Here is a 17,810-nt window from a genome sequence, read left to right as displayed (position 1 = left end):
CAATTTCCGGCGTTCAGTAAACAGGAATGACGTGGAAGAATGCTATGGGGGTGGCACGGCAGTCCTGTCCACCAGGGGACAGCTCTGGGCCCCCACACTTTCACCTGGAGCGAAAGAACCCCACTACCCACTCCCTCACCTATGGCTCAGAAGAATGGGGGCCCTCAGAGTTTTCATGTAAATCTAAGTATAATCACAACATATATAGGAGCATGTTGTTTATCCATCATTAAGAAAATACAAAACAAGTGAGTTCTTTTTCCTTCTAGTTTCTAGACTTTTCCGGTTGTTTCATTCTGGATGAAAGTTTCCTGTAGTTACTTTTAGTAACTGACATGAAGAACATTTTGTACTCCAAAGTAAATACAATTACAGATTTGTTTTCCCAAAATGAATCCAAGTACTACTCTTCTTACATAATGCTCTCACCTATTCCACCAACCAGATTTCTTCTAGAGGAAAGAGATGTATACAGATATAAAGATCTGTATCTCCACTGACTTCTTTCACACTGTAGTTTTCACTGATAGGCAAATCTATTGTTCTTTTAAAAATCATATTATGAAAGTTGGAGATGCATTTATAAACTATGCCCACATCTGCCAAGCCTCATTATTAGCAGCTTATGAAATCAGGTAAAGATCAGTGATTCTCAACCTGATTTCTCTAAGGAGCTTCAGACTAGCACAAATCATCTCTAGGACATTTTAGAGAAAAACTCCTCCTCACTTTTTTAACCAAAGTTACAGCTTGTGCCTTGATCGAAATATGTTATTTCTTAATCTATGCTGTAATACACTTAGTCTTTCCATCAATGTTCTCGAATGGTTATTCCCCACCTCCCGTCCCCTCACATGGGTGCAATAGCTACGTCCCACAGCCCATCCCCCAACCCCTACCCAACTCCTTACCTCTGAGGCCCCTGGCCGAGGCCCGGAGCTGTCTGAAGGCCACAGGCGCCCTTCCTGGCAGTGGGGGGACAAGAGACATCACAAGAAACAGTATTAGTCTCATGCAACAGCACCCAAAATCAAGGGATCACATTCCTCTTTGACAGCATCAGACCTGTTTAAAACATGGAGTGACAAAGAACTGGTCCCTTTCACACCGAACACCTAAACAGAGAACTGTGATCACAAGGAAAAGTTGGAAGGTTTTGGTTTCAGCCATAATGGATTGAAAACAGATCTGAAATCAGGTATCTTCCAAACTCTACACCTGTGTGTTTGCAATACATTCAAAATGTCCTCAAAAGTGGACACCCGGGTCACCACCTGGATCTGGGTCAGGTCTGGGTGAATCCAAGCTCTTATTTGGAGGCCTGCCCCTCACAATGGGCACTAGCTGCCATGGGCCGGCCGCCAGATAACACCATTCTGGAATGCAACCAGCTTTGCCCTAAGCAGCCGCAGCCGCAGCAGCAGCAGCAGCAGCAGCAGCCGCAGAAGGAAAGCACTACCCAGCCACACTGGTTGGCTTTCAGACCAAAAACTGAGTTTCCCAAAGCCCAAATGCCCTTCAAGTGTCTTGTAACGAATTTTTTCTTGAGTTCATGTACTCATAAGGCAGAGGTAACAGGACATCTTGTGGTTTAATATCTTTTTCAAAAATGTTTGACCAGACCAACGAGGTGATATGCAAACAGTGTACGTGATTAAGGGTCATTTCTAGCACCATGAATTTGTTTACAAGGCATCTCAGTATGACATCCCTTTTGAACCTCAATTGTTGGCTCTTAGCAAGTGTCTGCTGGGCTATTTATTAGCTTAAGGCCTGTTACTATAAGAAAGAGAATAAGAACAATTGAGTTGTTCTTGTTGGTGGTGGTGGTGGGAAGAGATGCTTATATTTTTGGATTCCTAGGAATGTGCACACATGACCTTGTGCTATCACTGAGCCTCCTGAAACCTAAGAACACCCATGAGATGACCTGCCAGGTAAAACACCCCTACGTCTTTGGACGCAAAGGCCAACCCTCTCTTGCTCTCTTCTGTAGGCCAGAATTCGAATACAAACACTCCTTTTGCAGCTAAACAGTGTTTGTCCAGTACATACAGCCCATTCCTAAAATACCCATAGGACATCATGGAATCAGGGGCAAAAATATGAACAGACCCAGCTGCATTTAGAGGAAGTTGGGGCTTAGGGTCTGACTATGAAATTACGTAATGAGCTGTTTTGGCGGCAGCATGGCGACAGGTGACAGAGTCCCAAGTAGAATCTAATAAAGCAGCTGACCCGCACCCATGGGCAGCCCTTCACCGGGCCTGGGCAGCTTGCCGGGAGCTTCCACAACTTCCTCTGGGTCAAAGGGAAACATTCAGTATGTTTCGAGGTCATATTGAAAACAGCATAAAAACAAATCCTTGGATACGTCTGTGACTTATCATTCTGCCCCAGCAACCCTTTCTGTCTGTCAGATGAGCTTGGTTCCATTCCTGCCCCTGCACACACTGGCCACCTCCCTGACCCGGGGGACTGACACCAGGCGACAGCTGGAGCAGGTGGTTAGCCCAGAGTTAGTCGCCGAAGGGCCACAAATAACAGCACCATGCAAGGTGACCCAGAAGCAGGGGCATGCACATTTTCTGAAGAATGAAAATAACCATCCTCAGTGGTTTTATTTCCCTAGAAATTAGCCAAACTGGGAAACTGCCTAGAAAAGACCACACTTCGTGGTCTTGCTCCTCCCATTATCACTTCTACTTGGTGCTCTGGGACCCTCCTCTGGAGCCTTCTGGAGCCCTTCTCTTGCCGCCTTCAGGGCCACCCTCCCTTCCTGGTCTGTGCCTTCACCCATGCTGCCCGAAGCTTGGGGGTGCCTCCAGCTCTGCATTTGGTTAACTGTGGGGAAGTCCACAGACCCTGTCGGGGGCATGTCTCCTCTCGCTGCAGGCTCCCTGGGCCACTCCCTCCTATCCCCCTCCTTATAGGGCCATCCTCATGGGGATGGGTCTACACCACAGCACCTCCTCCTGGAAGCTCCAGGACCCAACTGTGGGGGCCTCTTGGATTCCAGTACGGAATCCCAGTGCTGACCTCTTTGCACTGGCACTCATCAGCTTCTCCTGAAACTTCACATTCCTCTGTCACTCCGGCTCATCTGCTCACCAGGCCCCCTCAACCCCACTCTACCTCCCTCATTGCTATCAGCAATATTTTATTTATTTGTTTATTTGTTTGTTTTTAAATATCTTATTTATTTATTTGTCAGAGAAAGAGAGAGGATGAGCACAGGCAGAGGGAGAAGCAGGCTTCCCTTTGAGCAGGGAGCCCAATGCGGGACTCCATCCCAGGACCCTGGCATCATGACCTGAGTGAAGGCAGACACCCAACTGTCTGTCATTAATATTTTAACAACGGCATGGCTTATTTAACGATTCACTAACAACTCCCTGCCCCCTGATTCATTCGTTTCTACAGGACACTTATTTTTTAGGCCTTTCACCCACACAGCACATAGGAGCCCATTAAAACAATGAAATCTACAAGATGCCATGGTGAGAATGGTTAGGGTCAACAGCCCAGAAAGCTGTCATTCTAGTTCTGTGCTGGTACACGGAGAACCGAGACCCAGAAGATGGCCAGAATTCTAGAAAGCTGGATCCCAGCTGACCTGCTGGTTAGGGACCTGCCTCACTCAGGTCCTCATGCCTTAACCTGCTTTGGCCACACACCATGCTGCCCATCACCAGACTATCCTCAGTAGCACCGATTCTCACTCTACTGGCAAAGCCTGATTATTCTGGCCCCCCAGATGAGGTGAAGTCCTTAGTCTATGATCTGAGCCCATGACCAGGGTCCTCCAAGGGGCCTGTACTATCTTTTCAGATAGCTGTGCCTAGTTGAACTCAAAGATGTGGGCCTCTTGTCTGGACCTCTCTGTTTCCTCATCTCCAAACACTAGTGGTACCATTTTCAGGGAGAAGGAGCTCATCATACAGCCGACATCTATTCAAATGGCAGTATTTCTGGATCCTCATTATGGGACCAATTTTTATCTCAACAGTGAAGTCTCTACTGTTCCTGGCTAATGCTTGTATTATTACATGGTATTATACTTGGAATAAGCTGTGAAATAAGATAATACTTCAAATAGTTCATAGAGATTTGAGAAAAAGGAATAAAATTTTGCCAATATTATTATGCAGGCTTAAAATCTTTCACTTCCCTTACAGCTGTCCCTTGTTAGAACACCCACCAAAGGGAAGCGACGCATGCATTCATTACTTCATCATACATCTACTGACTACTTCCTGACAAGGGGTCTTGATCCCAACACGTAAGAGGATGTGCATAACTGAAAAGGCCCTGTGCCACACCTTCCCATGGGATGGGGGGTGGGAGTGAACAGGGGTGCTGCACGATCCCCAAAGTTAAGCCGTCACTCCCCCACCTTGTTCCACTCAAGAAAGCATTCTGGAAGGTGAGTTGGCGTGACATTACTCTAAGGATCACTTTGAATCAATTCTAGTTCATTTTTTTGAGGTCTATTATTCTCAAGTCGCTCATGTTGTATCTATTACTAGACCAATTACTTGAGACACACATTAAAACTGAGTAGGACAACACATGAGGGAATGTCACACCTCATCTAGGAAGCTTACAAGAAGGGTATTCTCTTGGGTCCCTCTCCGTATGTGCCCTCCCTTGCATGTGTGTTTCTTACTCTCTGGTTTTCCGCCTGGAACAAAGTCACTGTAACAAGAAAGGTAATGACTGATTATCTGATGACAACTGAATATTACCCAGATGGATGACACAGCTATTGACACAGAACTGTAAGGGCAAGTGAACTCTGAGTTGGGGAAAGCCCTCGGCCACCACTTTTCCATCTGCGACTTCGACAAGCTTACTTCGTTTCTCCAAGTCTCAGTTTCCTTACTTGCAAAAGGAGCTTGTTCTGAGGCTCAGGTATAGCAAGGTATGCAAATTCCTTAGTCCATGCCTTGCACATAAATATTCAGTAAATGGTAGCGCTTACCATTATAGGTAATGGCTACTGGCTGTTTTACACAGCTAACATGCGGATAAGTTTCAGTTATCACTTCTAAAATAATGAATTGATTGAAATTTCCTCATTTGTTTATTTACAAGACTATTCCAAAGGTGGCATTTTGTCTTTTTCAAAAAAATTGTTTTTGAGTATACCTGACACACAATGTTGCCACCACCTGTCACCAAAGGTGGCATTTTTTTTTTTTTTTAAAGATTTTATTTGACAGAGACAGCAAGAGAGGGAACACAAGCAGGGGGAGTGAGAGAGGGAGAAGCAGACTCCCTGCCAAGCAGGGAGCCCAATGTGAGACTGGATCCCAAGACCCTGAGATCATGACCTGAGCCGAAGGCAGATGCTTAACAACTGAGCCACCCAGGCGCCCCACAAAGGTGGCATTTTGAATGGAAACACTAGAAGCATCAGAAGGCTTAAGCAAAGTTGCATTTATCTCAGATTTCTCCAGAACCCTTCTCATAAGGTCGGGAGCTGATTCTTAAGAGGGGGCATTACCCAGGAGACCCGTCACAGCAAGTTCTTCTCCACCGCTTCCCACCACTGGGTTTCAGCAAGACCCCAGGTGCTACACAGAAGGGCCCACCAGGGCATGATCCCTGTCTGTACTCTTCAGTCATTAGCTCAGCTGACATTAGCCGTCCACTGAGGGAACCATCATAGGTCCAGACACCAGCAGAGGCTGCTTATGCCATGCACGGCTCCTTCTGATATCCCCACGTCAAAGTAGGGAGGCAGAAAACAGAAAGAGTAAGAGCTTATCATGAGAGCTTATCTCTTAGATCTTCTTTTATTTGCTAACATGAAATCTTTCCTGTGAATGAGTACTTCGCCATTTGTCATTCTTCTGCTAATATAGTCACCGACCAGCGCTCACTCATGTTCAAGCACCTGGAGTCGGGTGACCTATTTCTTCTGAATCTGCAAAGCTGTGGGCAGAATCTGGTGTGCGGAAACGTGCCAAGGGAGAGGCTTCCCCTCATGACAGAGCCTATCAGCACAGATCCACAAAAAAGCACCCCGAAGCCCTTGGGCCACTCTGGAGGGCTGGCTGGTCATCAAGGGGTGCTACTGAATCTACATGTTATGGAAAAGGGACACAAGACAGCTCTAAATCTTGTGGGCTTGAAGACAGGTATTTTCAGACTCATTTACACTTGAGAAGTCGCTTTGTTTTTTCCTCCTTTCCAACTGTCAATGAACAGTCATACTGATGGAAAAATTTCCTGTTGAGTTGAATCTGCTTGACGCTTAAACATCTGCATTGAAGACAAAAATAATCACCTATCTTTCCAACGATTATCTTTATGACGCCAACAATCAAGATGTGTTATTTGCAGACCTAGAACACAATGACAGCATTTTTTTCCTCTTTAAATCTGACCATTTGGTACATTTCAGGGGGGTGGGTGGTGAGTGGGAAACTGACTTGTCTTCTTTTTACTTTTTTTATTGTGGTAAAATGTACATAATGCAAAATATGCCATCTTAAAAATTTAGAAGTGTGTTCTATGGCATTAAGTACACTCACATTTTTGTGCAACTATCACAACCATCCATCTCCAGACCATTTTTATCTTCTCAAACTGAAATGCTGTCCTCATTAAACACTAACTTCCCATTCCTTCCCCTGCTGACCCCCTTGCAACCACCATTCTACTCTCTGTCTCTATGAATTTGACTATTCTAGGTACATTTTATAACTGGAATCATACAACATTTGTCCTTCTGTGGGCAGATAGACTGCTGTATTCTTTTTTCACTTTAATATCTTTATAATATCTTTAAGGTTCCTCGATGTGTCAATATTTCCCTCCTTTTTTAAGGTTAAGTTCCATTGTAAATATATGTCATATTTTGTTTATTCATTTGCCCATTGATGGATATTTTGGCTGTCTCCATCCTTTGGCTATTGTGAATAAAGGTGCTATCAACAGGAGTTTATAAATATCTCTTGAAAGCTTTGCTTTTAATTGGGTCTAAAGCCACAAGTGAAATTGCTGAATCATATGGTAATTCTATGGTTAATTTTTTGAGGAGCCAAACATACTGTTTTCCTAGCAGCAGTACCATTTTACATTCCCAACAGCAATGCACAGGGTTTCAATTTCTTCCCATCTTCACCAACACTTGTTATTTCCTGGGGTTTTCTGCTAACAGCAATCCCAAAGGGTATGATGTGGTGCCTCCTTTTGGTTTTGATTTGTGTGTAGTGTATTAAGTCAAGTTTTCCATAGAAACAAAACCAATAGGAAACATTGATACAGATATACACACAATATATGTACACATTTAATATATATAATTTAATGTATATCATATTATATATATAAAATAGGATAAATATATAATGGGATATTTATTATAGGAATTATAAATAATTACAGGAGTTATAGACAGTAGGATACTTATTATTATAGAAATTGACTTATATGGTTACAGGGACAGACAAGTCCCACAATCTTCCATATGCAGGATGGAGAACAAGGAAAGTTTGTGGTATAATTCAGTCTGAGTCTGATGGCCTGAGAAGCTGGGGGTGATGCTAAATATAAGTGTTAGAGTCCAAAGGCCCAAGAACCAGGAGTTCTGATGTCAGAACAGAAGATGTACCCCCCGCTCCTGCTCAAAAAGGAAGAGACAAAATTTACCCTTCCTCCTTGAGCCTTCCAGGGATTGTATGATGCCTGCTCCCACTGGGGAGGGCAGATTATTTTTTTCTCAGTCAACTGAGTCAAATGTTCGTCTCCTCCAGAATTACTCTCATAGACACATCTGAAAATAATATTCTATTACCTATCTTGGCATTGCTTAGCCCAGTCAAGTTGACACATAAAATAAACCATCACAGTTAGTGACACAGAGCTTTTCTCATGTGCTTATTGGTCATTTGTGCATCTTCTCTGGAGAAATGTCTATTCAGGTCCTTTGCCTATTTTAAAATTACATTGTCTATTATTTTGTTGTTGAATTGTAGGAGTTCTTTATGTATATTGTATATCAATCCCTTACTAGAGATATGATTCCCAAATATTTTCTCCCATTCTGGGAGCTGCCTTTTCACTCTCTGGACAAGTGTCCTTTGATAAACAACTTTTATATTTTTCGAATTCTAATATATTTTTTCTTTCATTACCTGTGCTTTTGGTGTCATATCCAAGAAATCATTGCCAAGCCCAATTTCATGAAGTTTCTCCCCATTGTTTTCTTTAACAGTTTTATAACTTTAGCTCTTACATTTAAGTTTTTGGACCATGCTGAGTTAATTTTTTGTATATGGTATTAGATGATAAAGTTCAATGTCATTATTTTGCATGTGGATATCTAGTTTTCCCAATACCATTTTTGAAAACACTGTCCTTTCTCCTTGAATGGTCTTGGCATCCCTGTCAAAAACCAATTGATTATATAGGTGACAGTTTATTTCTGGGCTCTCTAGTCTATTCCATTGGACTCTTTGTCTGTCTTTATGCCAGCACCATACTGTTCTGTACTGTAGCTTTGTAGTAAGTTTTGAAATCAAGAATTATGAGACTTCCAACTTTGTTACTCCTTTTCGATATTATTTTGGCTACAGTGGGGGGCATTATTTCCCTGGAGATGGCATATGCATTTTAGGATGAATTTTTCTTTTTCTGCAAAAAACCGTCATTGAGTTTCACATGTTTACACTGAATCTGTAGATTGCTTTGGGTAGTATTGACATTTTAAGAATATCAAGTCTTCCAATCCATGAACATAAATGTCTTTCCATTTAGCTGTGTCTAAATTCTTTCAGAGCATTGTATAGTTTTCAGTGTACAAATCTTTCACCTTCTTGGTTAAGTTTCTTCCTAAGTATTTTATTCTCTTTGATGCTACTTGTACATTGAACTGATTTCTTAATTTCCTTTTCAGATTGTTCACTCTTAGTGTAAAAAAATGCAACTGATTTTTGCATATTGATTTTTGTATCCTGCAACTTTGATCAATCTGTTTATTAGTTCTAGCAGGTTTTTGTTTGTTTGTTGGAATATTTAAGGTTTTCTATATATAAGATCATGTCATCTCTGAACAGAGGTAATTTTAATTTTTCCCTTCTAAAAAAAAAATGCCTTTTATTTTTCCTTCTTGCCAAGTTGCTCTGGCCAAAACTCCCAATAAATACTATGATGTAATAGAAATGGTAAAAGCATGCATCCTTGTCTTGTTCCTGATCTTAGAGGAAAAGTTTTCAGTTCTTCACCACTGCATATGTTAGCTGTGGGCTTTTCATGAGTGGCCTTTTATTATGTTTAGATAGTTTTGTTCTATTCTAGTTTGTTGAATGTTTTTAATCATGAAAAAGTATTGCCTAATTTCAAATTCTTTCTCTGCATCAATTAGATGATCATTTAGTTTTTCCCCTTCATTCTATTAATGAACAGTAGATTGGTTTTCATATGTAGAACCATCCTTCCATGAGAGAAATAAACCACATTTGGTCATAGTGTATAATCCTTTTAGTATGCTACCAAACTCAGTTTGCTAGTATTTTGTTGAGGATTTTATATCAATATTCATAAGGGGTACTGGTTTTCTTTTACTGTTGTTGTCTTTGTCTGGCTTGAGGGAAATCCTGGCCTCACAGAATGAGTTAGAAAGTGTTCTCTCCTCTTCAAATTTTTTGGAAGAGTTTGAGAAGGATTGGATTAATTCTTCTTTAAATGTTTGGTACAATTCACAATGAAGGCTTCTGGTCTAGATTATTTTCTTTGTTGTGAGGTTTTTGAATATTGGTTCAGTCTCCTTACTACTTATAGATCTATTCAGACTTTCTATTTCTTCATGAGTCAGTCTTAGTAGGGTGTGTTTCTTGGAATCCGTCCATTTCAACTTGTTCATAGTACTCTCTTATAATCCTTTTTTACTTCTGTATCTTTTGGATTTTTTTTACATCCAAAGGATACAACATTTGTAGCATTAAAAGAGAGTAATATGTGACCATGATTTACTGGGGCTTCTGCTGGGTCCTGCAGCTGAAGCCTGGTGCCTTGCACCCATGTGCACTGTGACCATGTGTAAGGCCACTCTCATGCCCCAAATCTTCTTTGTTTTATGCTCTCAGTCCAACTCTCCTTTCCATATACAGGAGACCAGAGGAAACACATTTGAAGACTGGAAACAATGAGATCTTTGCGAGACTGTAAACACCTAATAAAGTGTTTTTCAAACTGTGAGTTGCAGCCCTTAGAGAACTGGAAAATCAATTAAGTGGGTCAAAACCAGCATTCCAAAAAACTGAAATAGAACAGATAATGACTGAGTACATTGTAAGTATTCTGCAACACTTCTTCCTTAGTTGTGTAAATGAGTATTGTGGATTACAATGTAAAACGTGTTTTTTACTGTTCTTCAGGGTCAAAAACAATCTGAAGGCCTCTGATCTAAGCCAACGATCCCTCATTTTAGATGGGAGAAAGGTGAGGCCAAAGAAGGTACACTGCTCATCAGAGGTAACAGCCAGTTTGTGGTAAAGCCAGGCTGTTACTAGATGGATATTTTGTCTTCTACCCTTCAAGGGTACCCCCAGTGAATGAGTTTATTGTATGGCATCAAATATTTGGAACTGTTTTCTCCCCATCTCAGGGTGAGAACTTCAAAGCAGAGGCAAAACTCATCTTTGATTATTCAGCAACGCCTTTACCATCTAGTAAAATATATTTTCTCTCATGTCTTCCTTTTCCTCACATAGCTTCTCACCATCCAAATGCTTTAGTATTTCTGTCTTTCCACCCTAGATGGCAGTAACAGCTTAGATGCAAAGGCAAGACCATTAGGTATCAGTGACTGTTTTCTCCAGCATTTCCCCCCTTTCTTCCTCTTCAGGAATCCACCAGCAAACTTATCCTCCAGACTTAAAATGTCCTTCCCTCTTAAGGCACATCCCTTAAGAGAAAGACAAATCATCCAGGATGATCTGTTGGGAAGAAAAGGGAAAGGGAATCCTCTGTATTTCCAGAACAGTACAATAGATCATAGGCTCTGAGGAGTGAGCAGGAAAGGAGCCTCAAATGTGCCTCTTCTGAGCTTGGTGCTGGGGGAGAATGAGCAATTAGACCTGGAGCCAAACCAGCCTGGGAATTAGAAAGCTTAGGGCAACAGAGAAATGTGGAACTACATGCTATCTGCCAAGGCGGGCACAATCACCTCCTCTCTTGTGATATTAAGCCTAGGGACAGGGACAGTGCTTTTCCCAAAGTCATAGAGCTGGTCGGGGGATTAACACATGGAGCCAGAACCCAGCTACCTCCCTTGGCATCTTTTGATAGCCCCGGGGAGCCTCCTCAGCTAGTGCCACAGAATTAGAATAATCAAGAGAACTTTGATTTCCCCAGAAAAAATTTATACCAATTTCTAAGGGCTAATTAAAAAGAAACAAGACAGGCTTTGCCATTAAATTATTAAATGCTATCGGGCCTATCTAAAACATCACTAAAATCTACCTATTAAAATTTTCACCAATTTTACTTAAAGATCTGATTTTAGCATGCTTTTGTCATAATACACACCATACTCAAATGAGTTATCTTGGGAGTCTATAGATGCTCAGAACATTATTGGACTTGTCTTCATCATCAGCTTATGTTAGCAGAGGATGTTTTTTAATTGCAAAAGTAGCACATGAACACATTCTTATCAAAAAAGTTCCAACACACAAACCAGCCTCTCTTTGTCCACCTCCTCCCGTCCCAGCTCCTCCCCAGAAGAAGCCATTGGTTTGCTGTGGGACCCTTCTCTACGGCATCATTCTGTAACTCAGACAAAATCAGTCTTCCTAATTGAGCACCGAGCTTGTATAATTCAGCCCAATCAGTCACATCATTTGTAAGATTTAACTCTAAATGGATTTCTTGGCTGGTACCAAAAAGCAAAGCACCTTCAGGGAACAAAAAAGAAAAAGGAAGATTTGCCATCACTGAGATACTCAAAAAAAGATTTTCTCCTTGAAAGATCTCCAAAATAGGACCTTACAAGATCTGAAGGTAATTCCAGAACTGTTCTGAGCACCGGCAACATCACTGGAGGGGCAATTTGCACGACTCACAGAGCTCTAAAAACAAATCTTGGCTATTAAAAAGACCTTTCTACTTTTGTTCTGATGAGAATCTGCTGTGTAACAGCTGTGTCCCAGCAACCTTAGCCAGTTTTTGCTAGCAACTTCCCCTCCTGTTTCTCTCACTAGAATGGAGGCAGTCTCATTCGGAAGTTGTTACAATTACCTTCTGATGCTTCAGTCAGACATACCAAAGTGTAAAACCATTTAAATGACCAGTCTGGCGGCTGGACTGCATCTTATACAGGGAGAAACAGTTTGACTGACAATAGGAAACGAATGCTTGGAGTTTACAGTTCAGCGCTGACTGGCTTGCCCCTCGCAGTCCCTGTAACATTAGGAAATGCAGTTTCAGAGGCTCATGATATAATGAATTTTATGGGAACAAGTTGACAAGTACCCCTGGTCTTCCCAGGCAGCAAGAATCTGCCTCCCCCACAGAGAAACTGTCCCCTGCCATCTTTCATCTCAGTCCAATGCTAAATAAAGCCAGTGGCTTTCTTCTCTTTAGTCTGGAGTGTCAGAGACATGCTTATTATAACTACAACATCAAGCCCTTTAGTTCATTTTTTTCCCACCTTACTAAAATAGTTCATTTCTATTATTTTAGAAATGGTTTTCTAAATGCTTTTCTAAACCTAAGTAGAAATGAGAAAAGGCAGGTACAGAGCAGTGCACCTCTCTAGTCCCTGCAGGAATGAACTGGGTGTGTGGTTGACTTCCCCACTCCCTGCACCCTTCACTGGGCCCAGAACATAGCCTGTGGGCTTCTCAAGCACCAGCAGTTCTAAGCCCAGTGTGGTGGATTCCCGAGCTCTTCTAGTAGAGTCCAGAACTGCCTATCCTCAGGCCATCTTTGCTCACAAGTCGATGGCCATCTCCTCTATTCTTTTGGCCACCAGGACCCAGCTGTGGAGGAGATGGCCCCCTCTGAGGATGGGACTGGATGGCAGGGGCCAGAATGAGCACATCCAGATGGACTGAAGAGACACCAGACTCTGCTGGCCCAGACATAGTTGGTTGAACTCCTCTTCTTGCATGAATGATTTTTACTTCTACAAGGAAGTTCTCTCCCATTTCTTTGGAAACCAGTGGCTCTTTTGGTCTTTTGTTTTCCCCCTTGTGATAGAGGCATGAACGCAGAACAGATTTTTCTCTAAACACAATCACCACTGTGTGAAGCAACAGATGGTAATGGCACCCTTCCCCACAGAAAGATGGGACCACAGTCTAAAGGTAAGCACTAGTCCATTCAGAGTGGCTCCATCATGGGGCTGCCAGGCACAAACAGAGGCCAGTGTGGCCTGATACACCGACTTTTCAAGAGAAGTTGTAAATTTCAGTTTTTATGTGAAATCTCCCAATTTTTGCAGTTCGATCAAGTTTTGTCAAAACACCCTGTGGGGCAAACCATACACACTGGCCACACCTTAGGGCAAGTCTGCATGCAACATCTGTAGGGAAGGACTTTGGGTGTGGGCTTCCTGCACCCTGGGTCCCTTTGGATCTCCAGAACCCGCATTTCTGTACAGACACAGCTGGGCGTGGCAGGCATGTCCTCCTTCCCAACAGCTGGGACACAAAACAAATGGCATCCTTCCAGCATCCCACTGGCAATCTCCCCATGGAGCTGGGATAGCGCAGGCGGTGCTGAGTGCCGGCTTGGCACAGCTCCATCTCCATGGGGAGGCTGAGGCCCCCATATTTTCACAAGTGATTTAATCCCTGCAGCACTTAGTAATGGAGAAATGCTTGACGTGACTCCTGTTAATTTTTTAATTGAAATGGCTGTTTTTATAGGTCAAAATGGCTGAACACCCACAATTTCATATAGTTAACACGAAACAAAATGTTTCTGTCCCTCTGCTTTTCCTCAGGAATTGGCTGGCCACTCTGACCTCACCACTTTCCGCTGCCCGCTGCAACCCGGCCTGTCCAGGTGGGTCACTGCAGGCTGGCAGAAAGGGCTGCTCCTGCCCCTATCACCCCCCTGCCCAGCTCCTGTGAGAGAGGCTCTGGCGACATGTGCAAATCTCTCTCAGGGCTGTGTCTGGAATACTTATGCCCCTTTATTGTTGTCCTATTACTTGGCAGTCTAAGGTAATGGAAAGGGATCTAGACAGTCTCAAAGTCCTGAAATCACATGAATCCAGGCTCAAAAAAAAAAAAAAAAAAAAAAAAAAAAGCCAAGGCTACTTCAGGGAGAATATTTACAGGTTTGTGTCACAAAGCCACTCACTGCTCTTGGACATAAGCTAAGTATTAACTTTTCTTGTGATTTAAACCTAGGTTGCTATTTTTCATTTTCACCCAGACATAGCTGCTTCCACCAAATTGATGGCCAGTACTGCCCTGTCCCCAGGCTCCCACAGAACCGAGTCTCAGAGATACCGTGGTGATGAAGGCTGACTGGCCAGGGCCAATGCTGATTCCATCCATTCCTTTCATGGCGGGAGGGAGCTGGCACAGAGAAGGTATGCTTCCAAAAGACTCTGTTAGCGCTGGGCCTGGGAGCCCCTGGGAGGGGGTGTCATGTGAGGAAGAAGGCGTGTGGAGGAGTCATGGAGGAAGGGACCTCTGACTTTACAAAGCAAACCTCCCAGAATCAGGGTGAGCCTGACACTTGGCCCAAAGGGGCAAGTGTCCAACCAACCATTTTCCAGAAGAAGACTCTCCCTGAGAACTAGGGATATTCATGGCTATTAAGAGTCCATCTTATTAACCTTAGTTCTGCTCTTCCCTTTGGTCGGAGTGGAAAGCCCATCGATGAGGAGAGGGGTGGCTCACGTCAGGGCTGTGAGGTTTCCTCAGGCGGAGCCCAACAGCTACATGTTCAACCTCTTCCTTGAAAGGAAAACCCAGCTAGTGTCTCACCTGCTGAGATCAGGGCTTCTCCACTTCGGTGCTACTGACATTTAGGGTCACGTCATTTTGTTGTTGTTGTTGTGGGGGCTGCCTTGTGCCTTGCACAGCCCTTTTCACGCAAGTTTAAGATAAATACATCTTTTCTAACATGCTCAGGAGACTTCACAGGGTTCTAGAATAAATGGGCCAGGGTCTCAGCAATGCGCAGGCTCAGCAATGCACTCACCCAGGGGGAGGCTGACGGGGAGCATTGGGCACCCACAAGCTGCCAGCTAGTTGGGCACCTACGAGGCTCTCTGTGACAAGCCCTGTCCATGAGAGTGGGGCCTTCCTCAATGCCAAGTTCCATCTCAGGGGAGGAGGCTGGCTGGCACAGGTGGTCACTTCGGGATGTTCAGGGAGGGTACCTGGATGGGCAGCTTGAAACTTTCACACTGAGCCCTTGTGCCCCAGGCCACACCCTTCCTACAGTTTACAGTCCCGTGATAGACACAAATGGCCACTGGAGACCCCTGGCCCGTCCCAGGAAGACTAATAAAATGCCAAACAGAATTAGCCAGCTGGACATTGCTGAGGGTCACAGGGAGGGTCAGGGACAAGGAAACATCAGACTGTTTCTTCATTATTTTGCTCACTGCCTGGTTCGTGTTCAGTGAATGACTAAATGAACCAAGGAGGGCAGGAATGGGTTGGGGAAATTATTCCGAGTCTCAGACCAGGACCGTCTGATCACGCAGGGGACCCCCAACACTTCCCACCATGCTGTGGGGCAATGTTCTCTTCACTCTATTGAAGCCTCAGAGCCAGCCCTGTGAGATCCATGTATAGTAACAGGCACCCTCTTTGAAGAGCGAAGTGCCTCTAGAAAAATGGCAGTCAACACCTGCTGGGACCAAGGGTTCTCCACTGTGGGACGACTGACATTTAGAGTCAGGTCGGTTTTGTTTGTTTGTTTTGTGGCGGGTGCTGCCCTGTGCACTGAAGGATGTTTAGAACATCCTTGTAGCACCCCCAAGTTTCACCTGGGTGGCTCAATAGGTTAAAAGCCTCCACCTTTGACTCAGGTCATGATCTCAGGGTCATGGGATAGAGCCCTGCATCGGGCTCTCTGCTCAGCAGGGAGCCTGCTTCCTTCTCTCTCTCTCTCTCTCTCTCTCTACCTGCCTGTCTGCTTGCTTGTGATCTCTGTGAAATAAATAAACAAAATCTTAAAAAAAAATGTCTCCCTACATTGTCAAATGTCCCCTAGGGGGCAAAAATCACCCCAGCTGGGAACCATGCACGTAAATTAATCAATTCCTCTCCTAGTGCTGTCCTAGGGGAAGCTGCATTTCTTTTTTTTCTTTTTTTTTTAAATGTATATATTTAAATCATGTTTTATCTCTATTCATATGTAGTAAAAGTATAGATCACATTATTACATGAATTCCCATCTAACCTCATAGATTAATTTTCCTCCCTTCTGTATTTATAATTCCCCCTGCTGACAGTAAGACATCTGATGTCCATTATCCTTGATGTATTTATATATTTAATCATCCCCTCGTTTCATACTTTCTTGAGCCATTAGAATGAAATTTGATCATAATAAAAAAGCCATAATTTAAAAGGCTGTTGTTGTAAAGTAGCTATTATAGGGTATGAATGAACTCACTTCTTAAATGTTATCTTGTAATATTATTTTTTTAAAGATTTTATTCATTTATTTGACAGAGAGGTAGAGATCCTTTCTTGAAAGGTGTTAGGGAAGAGAGATAGACAAAAAGGAGGCAAGACGTCTGGTTGGGGCCCATTCCTGGGCAGCCAGAAACATGGTAAGCGGCGCACAGTGCTGGCTGTACTCGTCTCTGTGTCTAGAAGACAAGTAAGGTTGCTTTCTCAACCTTTCTCTTCCCTCTCTAGACTCTCCACAGGTCAGTAGTGCTATTCAGGAGCTGGAGCTACAGTCTGAGCCTGAATAGTCTCTAGTCACTGTGTAAAAATACATCTTGAGTTTGTGAAATGCTGAACAGAGCCTACGGCTAAGCTGTGCAATACCCCCATTCCCATTTGATTAAGAGGAAAATTCAAGCTTTGAGAAGCAACAGCATTCAGTACCCCATCCTGCAAAGAAATCAAAAACCAGTAGAGTAGCAGCAAAGGAATTAAACCCTAAGTTGAGTGCAGCCTACGTCTCGGAACCAGGGTCCAGCTCTTAGGGTTAAAAGTTTCAGACATTTATTAACAAAATTAGGCATACAGTGTGAGAGAGACATCTAGAGACACAATCTCTAGATATTGATTATCTCTTCATTTGCTGTGCAGCCCTTAAGGGGCATCCAAAAAATTACCAAGTACCTTCTCAGTTTCAAGAAACAGAGGCTCTGCTGCCCAGCAAACCCCAGAGCAGGGTAGACCGGGGGGGAGGGGGGGAAACCTTCTGCCCCCTGGAAGACAGCCCCACACAAACCCATTCCCAAATGAAACAGAAGACACATTCTAAGTAAGAACAAACTTAGGGGCTCCTGGGTGGCTCAGTCAGTTAAGCGGCTGCCTTTGGTTCATGATCGCTGGGTCCTGGGGTTGAGTCCTGCATCAGGCTCCCTGCTCAGGGGGAAGCCTGCTTCTCCCTCTCTCCCTCCTCACTGCTCATTCTCTTTTTCAAATAAATAAATAAAATCTTTAAAAAACCCCACCACCCTTAAATTTTCACTTTTCTGCCTTTGCGAAAGTGTTATTCTGCTGGTAAGAGTGTGACTGTGTGTGCATACATGTCCCATCACCCAGAGCCATGGGCTGGAGCTTAGCCACTGTGGACGGAGGTGGGGACAGCAGACGCAGCCAGGTCTATGCTGAGGAGTGGAGGCAGGAGCCACCTCA

The 17,810-nt window shown here is 43.5% G+C and overlaps 1 protein-coding gene across 17 annotated transcripts in view; it reads right to left on the bottom strand.

The window, feature by feature from the left end:
• Nucleotides 1-17,810, bottom strand: part of LDLRAD4 (low density lipoprotein receptor class A domain containing 4) — a 413,486-nt gene that overhangs the window by 7,807 nt on the left and 387,869 nt on the right. For all 17 annotated transcript variants that reach the window (XM_082697585.1, XM_082697583.1, XM_082697576.1 and 14 more), the window contains one exon: nt 912-965. In XM_082697585.1, coding sequence (XP_082553711.1) covers nt 912-965 — 54 coding nt within the window. The remainder of the gene's footprint in view (nt 1-911; nt 966-17,810) is intronic.

Source organism: Mustela nivalis (assembly GCF_964662115.1).
Source record: "Mustela nivalis genome assembly, chromosome: 14".
Lineage (NCBI taxonomy): Eukaryota > Metazoa > Chordata > Mammalia > Carnivora > Mustelidae > Mustela > Mustela nivalis.
This window is presented reverse-complemented; position numbering and strand designations above follow the sequence as displayed.